General features: G+C 39.2%; 1 protein-coding gene across 1 annotated transcript in view; it reads right to left on the bottom strand.

The window, feature by feature from the left end:
- KIAA1328 overlaps nucleotides 1-15443 on the bottom strand; it is a 170626-nt gene that overhangs the window by 149095 nt on the left and 6088 nt on the right. The window contains exons 4-5 of the mRNA XM_084304859.1: nucleotides 11257-11351; nucleotides 2555-2670 (exon numbers count right to left, since the gene is read on the bottom strand). Coding sequence (XP_084160985.1) covers nucleotides 2555-2670; nucleotides 11257-11351 — 211 coding nt within the window. The remainder of the gene's footprint in view (nucleotides 1-2554; nucleotides 2671-11256; nucleotides 11352-15443) is intronic.

The following is a 15443-nucleotide window of genomic DNA, read 5'->3' on the forward strand; positions in this document are numbered from 1 at the left end:
GAAATTTTTTACATGAAATTTGCTGATCCTCACCCACATAGTACTGACCAAAGCAAATGTAGATTTAGGCTTTGGAGAGATGCAGTTCTACAGTTCTATGAAAGTACTCAAGGTTCTGCAGTGAAATCAGTGCATACCACCTCTTCTCCTACCCCCGATGCTTTTGTCATAGCTCATCAACAACGAATTCAAATAGATGAGTCCACAGAGAATCTCAAAGAAAAAAAATCAGCCACAACAAAATGAGAAATTTCTGCTTCTAAAGTTAGGAGTTCAAGCACACAAAGCATATCCTTGCTGCAAGAGTCTTAATAAGGAAAAGACGACAACTCCCTGAAAAAGCACACACTCCCATGTTATTCAAATTAAACCTCTACCAAGCTGAAGTTACACTTCACTGGATAGCTGTAGCTGTTATATCAGAAGCACCGATTTATTATTGTAGGGTAATTTTAAACACTGGGGTAGATAAACTAATTTTATAGAGAATAAATTAGCTTTGGGAAAAAAAAAAAAAAAAAAAAAAGTATGTGAAATTGATTTTACTATACTTGAAAGTTTTTCCTTATGTTATTATATTCCTGATATCTTATTTGCAAGTGAACTCTGTATATTTCAGAAGAATTTCAAGTTTATGTACTTGAAAATAGCCAGAATCCATATTCTACTTTGGCAAGTCATTTCTACCATTCCTTGGCTCTGCAACAAGCTTTGAGAGATCAGAAATTAACTGATTAGGGATACACAAAGGATCTTGAATCATTCGTGTATGATAGGCAAATATTCCTATAGTTAAAATTATATTGGTTTAAATTATCTTGTTTTATATTTCTAGGTTTTATAGAGTTTTATGAAGTGTAAAATTGCATATATTAACCTTCTGCCACGTCTTTCTGACTTCTGAAAAAGTATTCTTGCTTGTGCAGTCTATTTCTAGTAAACAAACAAAAGCAATAAAGCAAAAAAGCAAGCATGGCTACTTCCCAGTAACCAAATAAACCTCAGATGAATTGGTGAAAGCTTTCTGTAGGTAAATCAATACATACATGCGTATGATATATACATATATATATATATATATGTATCAGGAACCTAACATCCCACCCACATTCATGGGTTGAATGAATATGTAAGGCATAACATACTAAAAACCACTAACTTCAGTGTAATCAACGTGAAAGATTTGCAATTACATCTAATAGATCTTGAATACATGAGATTTATTATTTTCCAGGAAATGTTCCATACCCATTTAAGCTTGTTCATGTGTATATTATTTAGTACAGACAACAGACCAAGTTCTTTCTATCAGTATTACTGCTACTAGACTGCAAGGGGATCTGCTGAATTATCAAGGGCAATCCCCTGCTGTGAGAACCAATGGATCAAGGAATTCCTTTCATAAGCCAACCAAGATTCACGAGAATAAAGCTCCCCTCTCCAAACATTCCAGTACTTAACTGCAAAATGTGATTCCTCAAGTTTTCCAGAGCCCTCCTCTAACTTTATGCTTCAGTTTGTGGACTGTTTACCTCCATTGATTGCCATTCCAAGACTGGCCTACAGCCTGAAGAGTCCTTTTTTGTGTCAGCATTCGCTCTTCCCCTACTCACTTCACCACCATCTCAACCTACTTCTCTGTGGTTGGTCACTACTCACAAGTATAATATACACACTACAGCCCCTTCTCAGAAAATAGGTTCTCCCTTCTCTCTAGCTTTTCTAAGTTTATTTTTAACTTGAGCAAGGGATGACTCAGGACTGAAAACAGCACTATACACTAGTTTTCAACAACACAATACAACAGCATTAGTATCCTCCCTACTTGAAATGCAGGTACTGATGAATTACATACTATTTGCTTTTACTGTAGTTGCAGCATTATCTCCTCTCTGTAGTCAACCATTAGCCTTCAGAGGAATTTAACAACAAAGCATTAAAATCAACAATTTGGGGAGAAATGAACAAGAGCATTTTGTAAAGACATATCCCATCACACTGAAGGAAAGCTGTACTTCCTGCAAGATCATTTTGCATGAGATATTCCAGGACTGGGACTAAGCATATGCAGTTTTAACAAAAATGGAAGTCACAGTCTGCAAGAAAAAAAATCAGCTAACCTTATATTAATAAAAAAGGCTAAGCCAGCTAAACCCTGTAGTACATATTTATACGGTTTAAATGCCTTCAATGTTTGCTGCCTTTCTCTGGACTCGCACTGGAATACCATGCAAGATAAATTTCAGACCTCAATTACAACAACCTAACAGGATTAAAAGAAAAAAAATCTATAACCATATTTTAATGCACAAATTCCTTATTGTCGTTTCTAGTTGACAAATATCTATTTCATAGCAAAACATCATAGGAACAGCTGGATGGCAGTTTTAAGCTCAAATGAACCAGCATCACATGCTGACAAGTCATCTCTCTGATTGCTTTTGAATGGCAGCACATGCAGATTTATTCTCTGCCATAAATTAGAACAATTATTTCTCTGTAGTTCACTTTTTATTTCAGACAGTGAGCCCTTGCACACATTTTTAAAGGATATCTTCCCTTTCCTTGATGATAAGTTCATTCTGTTCCTCTAGCTGTCTGATCTTCTTCTCAAATGACTCCTGTTCAGCTTTCAGCCGTTCTTCTGTTACCTCCTTTTCTTCACTTACCCTGAAAAGAATTGAAAGAAATAAAATAAATGCCCATAACCACAGTGCCCGACTTCCAATTCCTTTGCTTTCCAGGTAAGTGAATAACACCCTCTCCACCTGTAAAAAGCTCAGTTTCTCATAATGTTTATTTTATCACAGTACAATGGAAGTTGCATATGACAAGGCAAGAAATTATTTTTTCAAAGACACCGGTCTCACAACAGTGCATGCACATTAACGTGCAGCACAGAACTACAAAGTAAGGATCTGAACCTACAATGTGATCTGTGCAGTCTGATTTTCTGCAGCCGTAATGAAGACACACTGGGATCCATACAAGCCTAGAGCATATAGATAGAAAACTCAAGTGGGAGAGCTTTAGCTGCTGAGACAGAAAGAAAATTGAAAAACTTTTCTCTTTCTAAAACTATGAGCTAATTCTTCTTTTACATTTACTTGTCAAATGTAAGTCCAGGAAATGAATCTTTTTCTTGTTAGTTTTCTCCAAACAAAACACTTTGGCCTCTTCTGGGGATCTTAAAATATCAAGCCGCAGGAGTAAATTTTCCTTTCTGTCCGGGCCATGGCACCCTGTATTTTGCTGCTCAGTGTAAATAATCGGATCAAGATTAAAAGATAACAATGCGAGAAAGGTTTACAGTGATCATTTATTCTGCATCTCAAGGGGAGACTGTAAAAATAGCTATTCTGCTATCATGTAGGCAAGATGACCATTATGCACAGATGATCCTGTAACTGTGTTAAAAATGTGGGTCAGAAGTCATGGTTCTATAAAAGCTCTACACAGATACTAAGTAATAAGTTTAGACTAATAAATATTATTGCTCTGCACTTGGGCAATTTCTGTTGCTGAAGGCTCTTAAAATACAGCCTTTTATGCTGGTGAAAGAGCTGCTACAACGCAGGTGACAGGAGACCAAAGTAGTATCACCTTCAGAAAATTTCAAATTTTAACTTCAAGCTAAACAATCCTATAGGAAGAAAAAAAGGAAATATATATATATATATATATATATATATATATATATATATATATATATATATATATATGCACATGGACTGTGCCATCAGACTTGCTGACATCCTTAACAGAGAGAACCCCATTCAGGGACAGAGCCACCTTTGACATCATCACCTTTCCCTTAATAGGACACGGAGGTGTTTTGATATTCCAGCAAAAAAGCCATAAATATAATTAGGTTACCACTATGGGGTGAGCTACAGACAGACAGCGATCCCCAGCTCTAAGACTGACCTACAGCCAAACTAAGACTGACCACAACAGCTCAAACAGACAACACGAAGCTGTAAAATAATTGGTAACATTGAAACTTGCACCTTTTGTCTACAAACATCAAGACTGAAAAATAATACATAGTATATAAACAGATTTCATGAGTTAGGACAGTTTGAAAGCTAGGAATAAGCTGTTAGTGTTATAGTTTCTAAATTACACAAAAAGACATGGATTTAGCATCAAAATATTCCATTATTCACATGCCCATGGCCTTATCTTACAACCCTATGCTCTAGCAGTGTTCATCAAGCCATTCCTAGGCTGCCTTCCCTCCCCTCAAACAGCTGTAAGAACTGTGGATCCGCTCCCAAAGCCCATGTGCTCCTGCAGATGAGCAGGCAACAAGCTTCTGAAAGCTATCAGCCACACATCCTTGCTCCTCGATGCAGTTACAGGTATGGTACATATGCTACATGCTGCAGACCCATCCTTTTCCATCTAAACCCAACCAGTTTGTTTTCTCTGAATCTAGAGCAATCAGGTAAAGTGACTAGAGCACATATGACCTACTTGGCACTATAATCAGCAAAAGATGCAACAATGCCTAAAATGCTCTAAAGAGTAGTAGAGAACAGAGAATAAAAGCCTGCAATTAGAAAAACTGAATGAACGCATCAAATAGATGAAGGACAGGAATGAAGCAAAAATTGGTGAAAAAGAGATCAGAAGAGGGGACAAGTATTGTCTCCAGGGTACTATATAAGGAGGGATACTTGCTTAATAACTAGAGGAGTGATGCTGCAGTAGCAGATGGTTCAGGACAACTCAAATACTGGGCCATGCTTGCATCTAGGAGTATTAAAGTGAAACAACAGGACAGAAGAATTAGATATAGAAAGAACGAACTAAGTGCTAGGAGAACTGGACTAAACCTAGCACGTTTTACCCATATCTGGATTCTGTGATTTGCTGCTTGTATCAGTTTGCATCACATTAACGCGCTGTGTTTGTATTTAACACAGATCACAGCAAGCTGTCATACTCCCAGACACATGAATATACTGTGCCACATATCTTATGCAGTAAATGACTGAGAACAGTAAGTGATCTTCGAAGAAACGTGGCAATATGTGTTTATGTATCACAAAGCAGGAGACAGCCCATAAAGGGCAGGCAAGATATAGAAGACAGTTACTCACAGGAGGTGGCAAAAGGAAGTTGGAGAAAAGGAATACAAGAATGTCATCAGATGATGCTGGATTTATGTCACATCCTATACATAGCTCAGTAAGGTTTTTTTTTATATCCTTATTTCCTTGCCTTCTGGCAGTAAAGAACAGATGATTTTTAGCAGAACTAGGAAGGACTTCACTGCTGCCAAGCCGCAACATAAGAAGGCTCACAGTACTCCTAAGAAGGATTTTCGCCTGATTTTCTTCTGCTTGTGGTCAGAAAACAGCAGTAAAAGGAAAAAGGCGCCCCAGCTACAAGGGCACAACTGCTCCATTGGACAACACACTCGTATTCAGCTTGACTGTCGTTGTCTGCAGCAGCAAACAGAGGACTGACAGCTGAGAGGGAAGACAACAAATCAGTAGAACTATCCCTGATGTTCAACGCCTGCAATATTTCCTTGCATACAATTTACATTCAACTAACTTGTGGCATGGGATATACAAACTTTGTTCAAGATTTGTTTTAAATTCAACACTTTGAAGCTTATGTAATTCCAGATGCACCTAAATAAAGATCTTAATTTTATTTTACAGGAGCCTCTGTAGAAAAAAAAAAAATCACGATGCAAATATATCGACAGAAACCCCTCCTAGGACATCAGCCTTAGGGTTCCAGTTAATTCCTAATTCACCAGTTCCAATCATGGTGTGCTCCCAAATCCACTGCTGCTGGTAGTTCTGCCTGTCTTGGTGGAAGAAACTTAGCAACAAGTTTGCTGATGACACAGACTCATTCCACTGACGAAACAGGATTGATGTTCTCCAGGTAGAATTTTTGAAGCCAATGCATGGGTCATCAGCACTAAGTTTTATTTGTTTAAGGAAAACTGGCATGCGCAAGGAAGAGCCATGATAATGCTAACATCAATGCCATGCTAGGGACAAAATTCAGAAGTGACTCTTCTTGACGGAAAGAGCCTACAATGAGGTGGGTAGAAGGGGAGGGGGAGAAGTGCTGATAAAGCAAATGAAAAAGAGTATTTTGTACTTTATAAAAGTGTGAGGAAAAATGAGCTTTTACCAAGAGAAATCCAAATGCAATGAGAACTTTGGCTGAGCAAGACAGAGAAGGCAAAATAAATGAAAAGCACAGACTGTACTGGGATCTGTTCACTCAGATCTCACTGATCAGTCACATACTTGCTGGGAACATTTGCCTTTCAGGAACTCTTGCTTGATTCTAGTCCGCTAGCAAGCCAGCCAAGATTAAAGTATTTTGGTGACTGTTCCTGAAAACCACAAGTTTTACATTCCAAGCAAAAAAACAGAGCAAGGACCAAAGTAAGGGCATCACACAAAGCCCAGCACACATGGGACCAAGGCAATGCAATTCAGTATTCCAAGTGCAAGATGTGCACCAAAAAGATGAAACAAGAAGTTTATTGCCAGACTTGATCACAACATGCCTTCAGTAGAACTGGGCAATGGTGACATTTAGGAACAGCACTGCGGGAAAACAGAATGGCAGCGTTTTTGTCTAGGGGCACTGTTCACAAATTTGATACATTTTACTTGAGTGTAACAAGCAGTCTGTATAAATTAAAAAATAACCAAAAAACTCCAACAATCCCATAATTGAAATTGCTGCACAATGGATAAGTTTTATGATATGCAGCTTGCAAAATAATACAAAACTAGATCTCACAGCATGAATTTATAGCTGCAAATGACTTTTTAAGTACAATAGGTAAGTGTGATTGGTGATGCAATAATTCTAGGCATGCTTTACCTATCAACAAGAAGTAATTTCCATACAAGCTTAGGGATATCTCATTTGCAGTCTCACTGCCTGACTAATTAAGAGAACTCCAGCAGAATATTGTCTCTTAAAGTAACACATACAAAACAAAACAAAACAAAAAAAAAAAGAAAAATATTGACGTGGAAGTTAAAGCCAGATAACAGTTTGGTTAAATACGAGATAAATATGGGTAAACCCATGACAGCAGGCAGCCCAAGAGGGCTGACATCCTTAACAGATTTAGATTCCCATTTTCACCTTTTGTTGGAAAATTTCCATTTTAGTTGGTCAATTTCTTCTTCATATCAGACCAAGAAGTCCACATAATGCAATGCTAGTAGACAAGACTAGTGTCCCACACTGACAGATCCCTAGAAAAAGTTTGGGATTCCTGTGACAGAGGAAGGAGGAAGCATTTTCTCCAGGAGGTACAAAGGGCTGTCTAAAAGCTGTTTTTCTAGCTGCCAGATACAAGTCATTCTGGGCACACCACTGGCCTTTGCCAGAAAGACACTCATCTGATAGCAAAAAAATTCATTTTGTATCTCATTTGAAAAGGGCAATCACTCCCTCCCGTGTGAATAAGGGCATTACGATACCTTTCTACCTAAATTGCTTTCAAAGATATGTTTGCAAAGACAACAGGGAGCCAGCTTTCCCCAAGTATTCTTACCTCAAGTAAGATAAACAGAGGAGTTACATACAAATTCTCAACACTATGAGCAAAAATATCTTCAGTGAACTAGTCTATGCATCTTAGTCTATTCATTCAAAATAAATTTGCATGTCTGAGCTGCACTTTTAACTGTGCATGCAGAGTTATTTGTGATGCACGTGTCAAAGGAGGAGCCCGAAAGTCACAACACGACAGCTGTGTATCAGCTAGGAACGAGGCGAATGCTTGCAAGCACGCGCACATACTTTCCCTGCAAAGTTATGACCCTCTTCACGCAGCCAAATGCTGAGAGCTCTTAAAATCTGCCTACCACTTTTAAAACATTTCACTCCAGGACACCTTGTGACCATTCTCAGTAAGGCATTTAGCAAGTCCGTAATGCTCAACAGTCAATGGGCTAGGTCCCAAGGGGCCTTGCCCTGCTCCCTCTTGGAAGAGGCTAATGTGTCCTGACATCAGCGCTGAGTACAAGGGCAGGAATCTTTGAGTGTCTTCACTGTGTCACTGCTCATTTCATTACATAACCTGATGACTGCTTTAGGAGTAGCCTGCAGTAACAAAAGCTGAGAGAAAAGTCTTTTTATTTGCCTCTTAAAAGACCTCTGCTTGTAGGGAGAGTTAAAATTTGCTGTTACTGTGCCTGCCACTTTCCCCACCATGCCAGCAGCACCTTGCTATAAACAGGGTAGTGCCGTGCTGGCTGTTTTTGAAAATCATGGCTCGTCACACTCAAGAATTTCCCATTTAGTCACAGAGCATTTTGGCATTCATGGGCATGACTCATTCTGCTCAGAATTTCCCCTACAAAAACAACGTGAACAGAATCTGCTGGCACAATTAAAATAAAAACTACAATGTTCCAGCCGTTTAAGTTTGGACTCAGTTTGCCTCTCTTTACATCTTAATCATAGAATGGACCACAGAATGGTTTGGGTTGGAAGGGACCTTAAAGATCACCCAGTGCCACCCCCCTGCCATGGGCAGGGACACCTCCCCCCAGCCCAGGCTGCCCCCAGCCCCATCCAGCCTGGCCTTGAGCACTGCCAGGGATGGGGCAGCCACAGCTCCTCTGGGCAGCCTGGGCCAGGGCCTCACTGCCCGCTGAGTAAAGAATTCCTTCCTAACATCTAATCTAAATCTCCCCTCTCTTAGTTTAAAGCCATTTCCCCTTGTCCTGTCACTATCTACTCATGGAAAGAAGGAAAACAGATTGGGTATGTTCATAGGAAAAATAATGGTTAGATTGATAGGTGGCAACAGAGCAAAAACTTAGATTTTTTTAGACTAGAAAGAAGGATTAGAGAGGATACAGATGAGTCCTTCTGCTGGACCCTGTCTCAAAATTCAGTCAAGCCCCTAACAGCTAATGTGATGTCAGCCAATGGACTCTCCAGCAGCAGAGCACGAGTTGAGCACAGTAACTGGATTTTTCAAAGGAAGAGATAAAGCCTGCATTACAATTTACTCACACCAAGACAAAGCCCCACACTTCAGCATATTAGGTGATACACGGGCACACACCTTCCCAATGTTCAAAAGTGCATTGGGAATGAGAGTTGGACAAAGAGAAGAAAAAATATGAAGAGAAAGAAAAGTACATTAGTTCCCCTTCAGCAGCTGCAAGAGTCAAGTAAGAGACCGATATTCTGAACTGCTCAAGCAAAGCTTGGTTGAAATGCCTCAGGAGTTAATCATATTTTGTCACTGGTTTCCATGCAGACAGAATTTTGCCACCATACACCTGCCCCCATGCAGGCAGTTATGTACCAATCTATTTCTGCCCACCATCCTGCAATAAGCATGCAGGAATTAGTTCCAACTACCATCATTCTCGTTCATAAATAGTAGCAAAACAAGGAATGGTGAATTATAGCACTGGTCAAGTGAGATCTTTATTATTCCAATTATTTACTGTAAGACAGTCTTCCTGGAAAACTTTCAGCATTGTGCTGGTTCTTTGTCTTCTCTGATATAACAGAGTATGTCCTACTGCGTGTAAAAACCCTCCATCATTACCACGACTCGAGATGAGAATTATGAAGAGTTTTAAAAAAGTGACGAGGTGAGCGGAATTAAAGTTCAACTTCCCTATTACTCTGCAACGGACTTCTAATTACATCCAATAAAAATATGATTAGGTTTAAAAATAAAAGAGAACTAAGTATAAAATAATAGTGTTCCACTAATTTTACTTTTCAAAATTAATGTTGCTGCACCTTCTATTTTTCTTCGAAGAAATGTCAGGCAGAAATATCAAACTGTCCTCAGGGAAAAATCACAGCATCTGAGATTTAAGAAGAATCCCATGCTCAAATGAGTTAGTGTACTAGTATTCTCTAGGGAGCAGTGTATTATGAGGAACAATGTAATAAAAGACTTTTTTAAATATTAGAATATACCTCTATATATCAACAGTGGCAACAGTGTCCGAATAGCTCTAACAGCTGACAATTTGTAACCAGGCTTCCCAGCAATCTACTCTTTATGACACCCTTAACTAGACATTTTCTAACACAAGGTAGGATAAAATAGGGTTGCAAGCATGACGAACTTCAGAAATTACTAAAATACTGTATAGCAAGAAAACCTATATTGGTACAAATTATTATCAGGCAAAACGGTCCACTGGATGGGGATAATCAGAGAGAAAATATTCCTAGCTGCACCAGAGACTTATTGCGTGACCTTGAACAGGTAACTTAATCTCTCTGCCCATATTTTCCTACATAAAAAGAAAAAGAATAAAGGCTGTAATGCTCACCAATTACTGCGCATATAAAATCTGTGACAAAAGTACTTCATTAATACTTAAGAACTTGCATTTTGTTCTAGAAAAAAACTTAGCCTTTAAGTTCTCAGTGTGGACACTAACTTTTAGCCTAAAGGATCATCTCACAAGGTTTTCTGTTCTGGTGTTGTAAGAAAATCTGCCACATGTTCCTCAGTTTTAGAGGCATTGTGTAAGAAGCATATTTCCAGAAACTCTGAAGAGTAAGGGACACAGAGTGGAGGGGGAAGAAAGATCTCCTCTCTCAAATCCAACTTCATTTTTAACATCATTTGTCTTCATGAATGAAACTACCACTGGAATGAAACTCAGAAAAACCTTTTGCTAAAGTTGAGAAGTTTTCATAGTTTCAGTCTCTCTTCGAAGAATAGGGGGAACATGATTTTATTTTACTTTAATTTCTTAAATTTGGCTAAGTAAATTAAAATTGCAGTGGAGTCTGTTGCTCTAAGAGGAAGACACAGGTAAATGCAGATTAGCATGTTTCAGCCACAAGACCAGCGATCTGCTTTTAACACAGAGTTCCATGTAAAACCTTACTCCTAACAAATGACACTACAACGACTCATAGCAACAAAGTTCCTTATTTCCAAAAGACAACATGTATTTATTTAAAAGCATGTGATACAAGCAGCAAACAAAATCTAGCCCTGTGACTATACCTATATGGATGAACTGCTGCAGGTCACAAAACTTTGGCTCTTGTTTTCATTATGTTCAGGGGATTTAGGATCAAGAAGCAAGAAAAAACTGATCAGGCTGCCTCACTCTTCATACCTTTTCCAGCAAAAAAAAATTACCTTATGCAAATATTCAGTTCCATAATGCAGTTCTACATTGCTTGATGTTAATTATAGGAATGACTCTCCTTAAACATAATGCATTTTCAGGTGATGCTTATTCTCACCTGGCAAGTTCTTTAATTAAGTTTGCAATGCGTCTCTTGTCCTCAGGACATAAATCCTTTAAAGAAGCACTCTTCATTCCTCCTTCATTAGTGACCTGAAAATTGAAAGCCACATTTTAGAAAGTAATCTTTAAAGAAGAGCAAGTATTTCATAAGACATTAAAAGCATTTCAAGACCTAATAATTAGAAACTGAAGGTAGACAAATTCCAACTGGAAATAAAGTGCATATTTTTTAACTGTAAGTACAGTTCAGTGAAACCAATTACCAAAATTGTGGAGAATTCTAAGAGACTTGTAACTTGTAAAATACAAGCTACTGGCTTCAATAATAAACACGTTGAATGAAGTTTCAAAACCTACACCACACATTGATTCATACTAAAGTTAAAGTGCAATAGACTTATGACTTGGAAACCTAGTGCAGTGACATACAATACCAGGTTCAAACTTTATTGTATTGGGATCCTAAAATACAGAGTAAGAAAAAATGCCCTTAGCATTATGACTAAAGCATACAAACAGCAAAAAAAGGTATATAGTATACTGCTAGTAGAAAGTAAATCCTCAGCTCAAACAAATTTTTAATACACTGAAAAGTACACAGTCCTTTGCACATCATTATCATTTGTTTTTAATCACTAATACGCTACCTTCACAATTTACCACCCATTCTAAAAAGGAACCTTTAATATATTCCAGGTCTTCTATTAATGCATTCCTTTATTACACTGAAAACTGCAGTATTTGTCACCGATGTCCACCAGAGGGCATATTGCTGTTCGCATTTGCAACAGTTCTTTGTAGTGCCTGGTTATTGTTATTATTACCTATTTTGGGTGTTTCCAAGTGGGAAACAATTCCTAGTTCAAAATTGCTTTTATTTACCATCAGTGACTCAGTTCTTTATTGCTAGCAATAAGCACAAAATAATAATCCCAAAATGACTGCAGTAATAACAGCTATGCTAATCTGCCCAAGATTTTGACAAGTTTAAATATTTCCACTTAATCTGACTTTTATTTCAATTTAGACTTTAACAAGCCTACAAACATTATAAACCTTTGCAAGCACATACAGTCCTCAACAAGAGATACAAGAAGGCTACCAAATGTTGTGCAGCTTGGCCGAGCTAGCACAATACAGCACTGAACAACCTCTGAACACAGAAAGCAAACACTGGGCTTATCTGCCCTCATTAGCAGTAATAGCAGCTGATCTACACACAGCAGAGAGGAAGTGCGCCTTTCCACTCTTAGCTAATTGCTTCTTGAACAATGGTTTGAAACAATTAAAGGACTATGAAGTTTTCAAAAGAAGTGATGATTTTAGAGTCAGGTTACATCCACCTGACCCTGCAGTACGCTCTTATTTTAACTTCAATATGTTTTCCTTGAAAAAAAAAAAAAAAAAAAAAAAAAAAAACACAATTTCACAAGGCAAATCAGATTTCAGTGGTTTTCAAGGGGGCATTTGATTTCACAGTTTCCTTCCCAAACATATGCTATTTACAGTCACACAAATAGAGAAAGTCTTTAACTTAACTGAATTTAACTTCAACTAAACATATGGTTGAAAGATTTCCATTTCCTATGCTAAAATGCCTGAAAATTATTTTTACTCTTTTTTAGCAGCTAGCTGATGGAACCTCTTCAAAAGAAAAAGACATTTTTCAATCAAAAAAATAAGTCAGAAGCTTTATTACATTAGTAAAGGAGATGTTAACAGAAGGTACCTCAAGCTCTACCCCAAACCCATGCACATACTGTCAGACACAGACTTATGGGATGAACAGTAAAAACTGAAAAGTTAAGTGCTTTTTTGTATTATCCACAAGTATGGATAAATGGCACAGAAAAAATTCTTCAAGGCAAGCTTGTATCTGCCTTAACGCTTGTCAAAATGAAACTGTGGAATTAGACACAGCAACAGCTCTACCATAAAAAGGAGAAGACAAATGAGACAGGGTCCAAGACAACAGTCACCTTTTTCCAGATTTCTGTCCTTTCTATACATGCTTTTCTATACAACCAATGTTTCATAACCCAGTATTTTCAAGGGAAAACACACTACCTAAATGGAAGATTTTCTTCCCTTACAATCCACATGTTAGAAGATGACAACATGCCTGAAAGAAGTAGATGAGATCTCTCAAAGAGGAAGCAGGAAGATAGGAAATTTTAATCATAACCAGTAAACCATTGATTTATTGAAATTATCAGGAAAGTTGCAGAGCTAACAAGACCTTTTTGACGACTTATCCCAAACTCTCAACCCACTATGTTGTCCTCAAGTCCATCTGAATGAAGAGAAAGGAAACTAGTTCTGCTAGGATTCATGCTAGGGAGAAACTCAATCCATTCTTTTCAACAGATGATTCTGGTAAATAATAATGGTGAGCTACCTACCAGTACAGCAGCACAAAGTACATCAAAATAAAGCGATCAGCTCTCCCCAGACATGCAGAACCCTAGCCACACCTTGAGGAAAATTAGTCATGAAGACTCCTTGTGAAAAACGGTATGAAACCTTCCTCATCTGTAACAAGCAAAATGTTTTGGTTCTGTTTGCTTCAAGCAATTCAGAGCTTATCTTGAAAGAACAGAGTTTCCATGAGGATTTGACATGACAAGAGAAACACAGAAAGTTTAAAAAAAAAAAAAAAAAAAAAAAAACACAGAAAACAGTAAAAGCTTTAAGCCCATCTTATTGTCAATGTTGTTAAAGCACATCTGAGTCTCAAATCACATTGTAGTGTATTAGGAATTATATAAGAACAACAACAAAAAAATCTACCCCTACAACTCTCACATGGAAAAGGGAAATAAACAAGTAATGCTAACAACACAGAACACAACAGATTTTGAAGTGAGACATGAAGGCATCTATGAGGCAGGGGGGTTGCAGATGCTTATGAAGAGACCCATCTACATAAAAATTCTGCATAATGATAGCTTTCTGTGAAATTTCTTTGCATGTCACTTAAGTACAACATTGTTTGCAAAGTGGAGGTACGTACCAGCCTCCTAAAGGCAAGCACTGATAAAAAGAGATATAGACTGGGAGGAGTCCAAGAGGGGTTCAAAAATGAGTACTAGTTATCAGTGTCTCATGCTGTGGAGAACAAAGCTGCTTATGGATTCAAAGAGCACTGGCTCTGTCAAAGTAGTGAGAACAGCATGATCTATCTTCACAATAGAGTTTTGAACATACGTGTGAGGCACACAGCATACAGAAGACAGAGAGGACATCTTAACCCAGACACAGAACGAGATTTAATGCATTTTAATACAGCAGTGAACCAGATACAGGCATGACAGCGTGCTGGAGGGAAGGGATGCCATCCAGAGGGACCTGGGCAGGCTGAGAGGTTGGCCTGTGAAAACCCTCATGAAATTCAACAAGGCCAAGTGCAAGGTCCTGCACCTGGGTCAGGGCAATCCCAAGCATGAATACAGGCTGGGAAGAAAATGGATTGAGAGCAGCCTTGAGGAGAAGAACTCGGGGATAAGAAGCTGGACGTGAACCAGCAATGTGTGTCTGCAGCCCAGCAAGCCAGCCGTGTCCTGGGCTGCACCCACAAAGCATGGGCAGCAGGGCAGGGAGGGGATTGTCCCCCTCTGCTCTGCTCTTGTGAGACCCCACCCGGAGCCCAGCACCCAGCTCTGGGGCCCCCAGCACAAGGAGGACACGGAGCTGTTGGAGCAGATCCAGAGGCCCCGAGGATGCTCAGAGGGCTGGAGCAGCTCTGCTGTGGGGACAGGCTGAGGGAGCTGGGGGTGTTCGGCCTGGAGGAGAGAAGGCTCCAGGAGACCTCACTGTGGCCTGACAGGGCCTAAAGGGGGCTGCAGGACAGCTGGGGCAGACTCTGTGTCAGGGGGTGGGGTGATAAAACAAGGGGGAATGGCTTTAAACTAAGAGAGGGGAGATTTAGATTAGATGTTAGGAAGAAATTCTTTACTCAGCGGGCAGTGAGGCCCTGGCCCAGGCTGCCCAGAGGAGCTGTGGCTGCCCCATCCCTGGCAGTGCCCAAGGCCAGGCTGCATGGGGCTGGGGGCAGCCTGGGCTGGGGGGAGGTGTCCCTGCCCATGGCAGGGGGGTGGAATTAGGTGGTCTGTAAGGTCCCTTCCAACCCAAACCATCCTGGGTTTCTATGAAAAGTTTTAGACACTGCCAGCAAGTACAAAT

This window comes from Netta rufina (genome assembly GCF_964035555.1).
Source record: "Netta rufina genome assembly, chromosome: Z".
Taxonomy (NCBI): domain Eukaryota; kingdom Metazoa; phylum Chordata; class Aves; order Anseriformes; family Anatidae; genus Netta; species Netta rufina.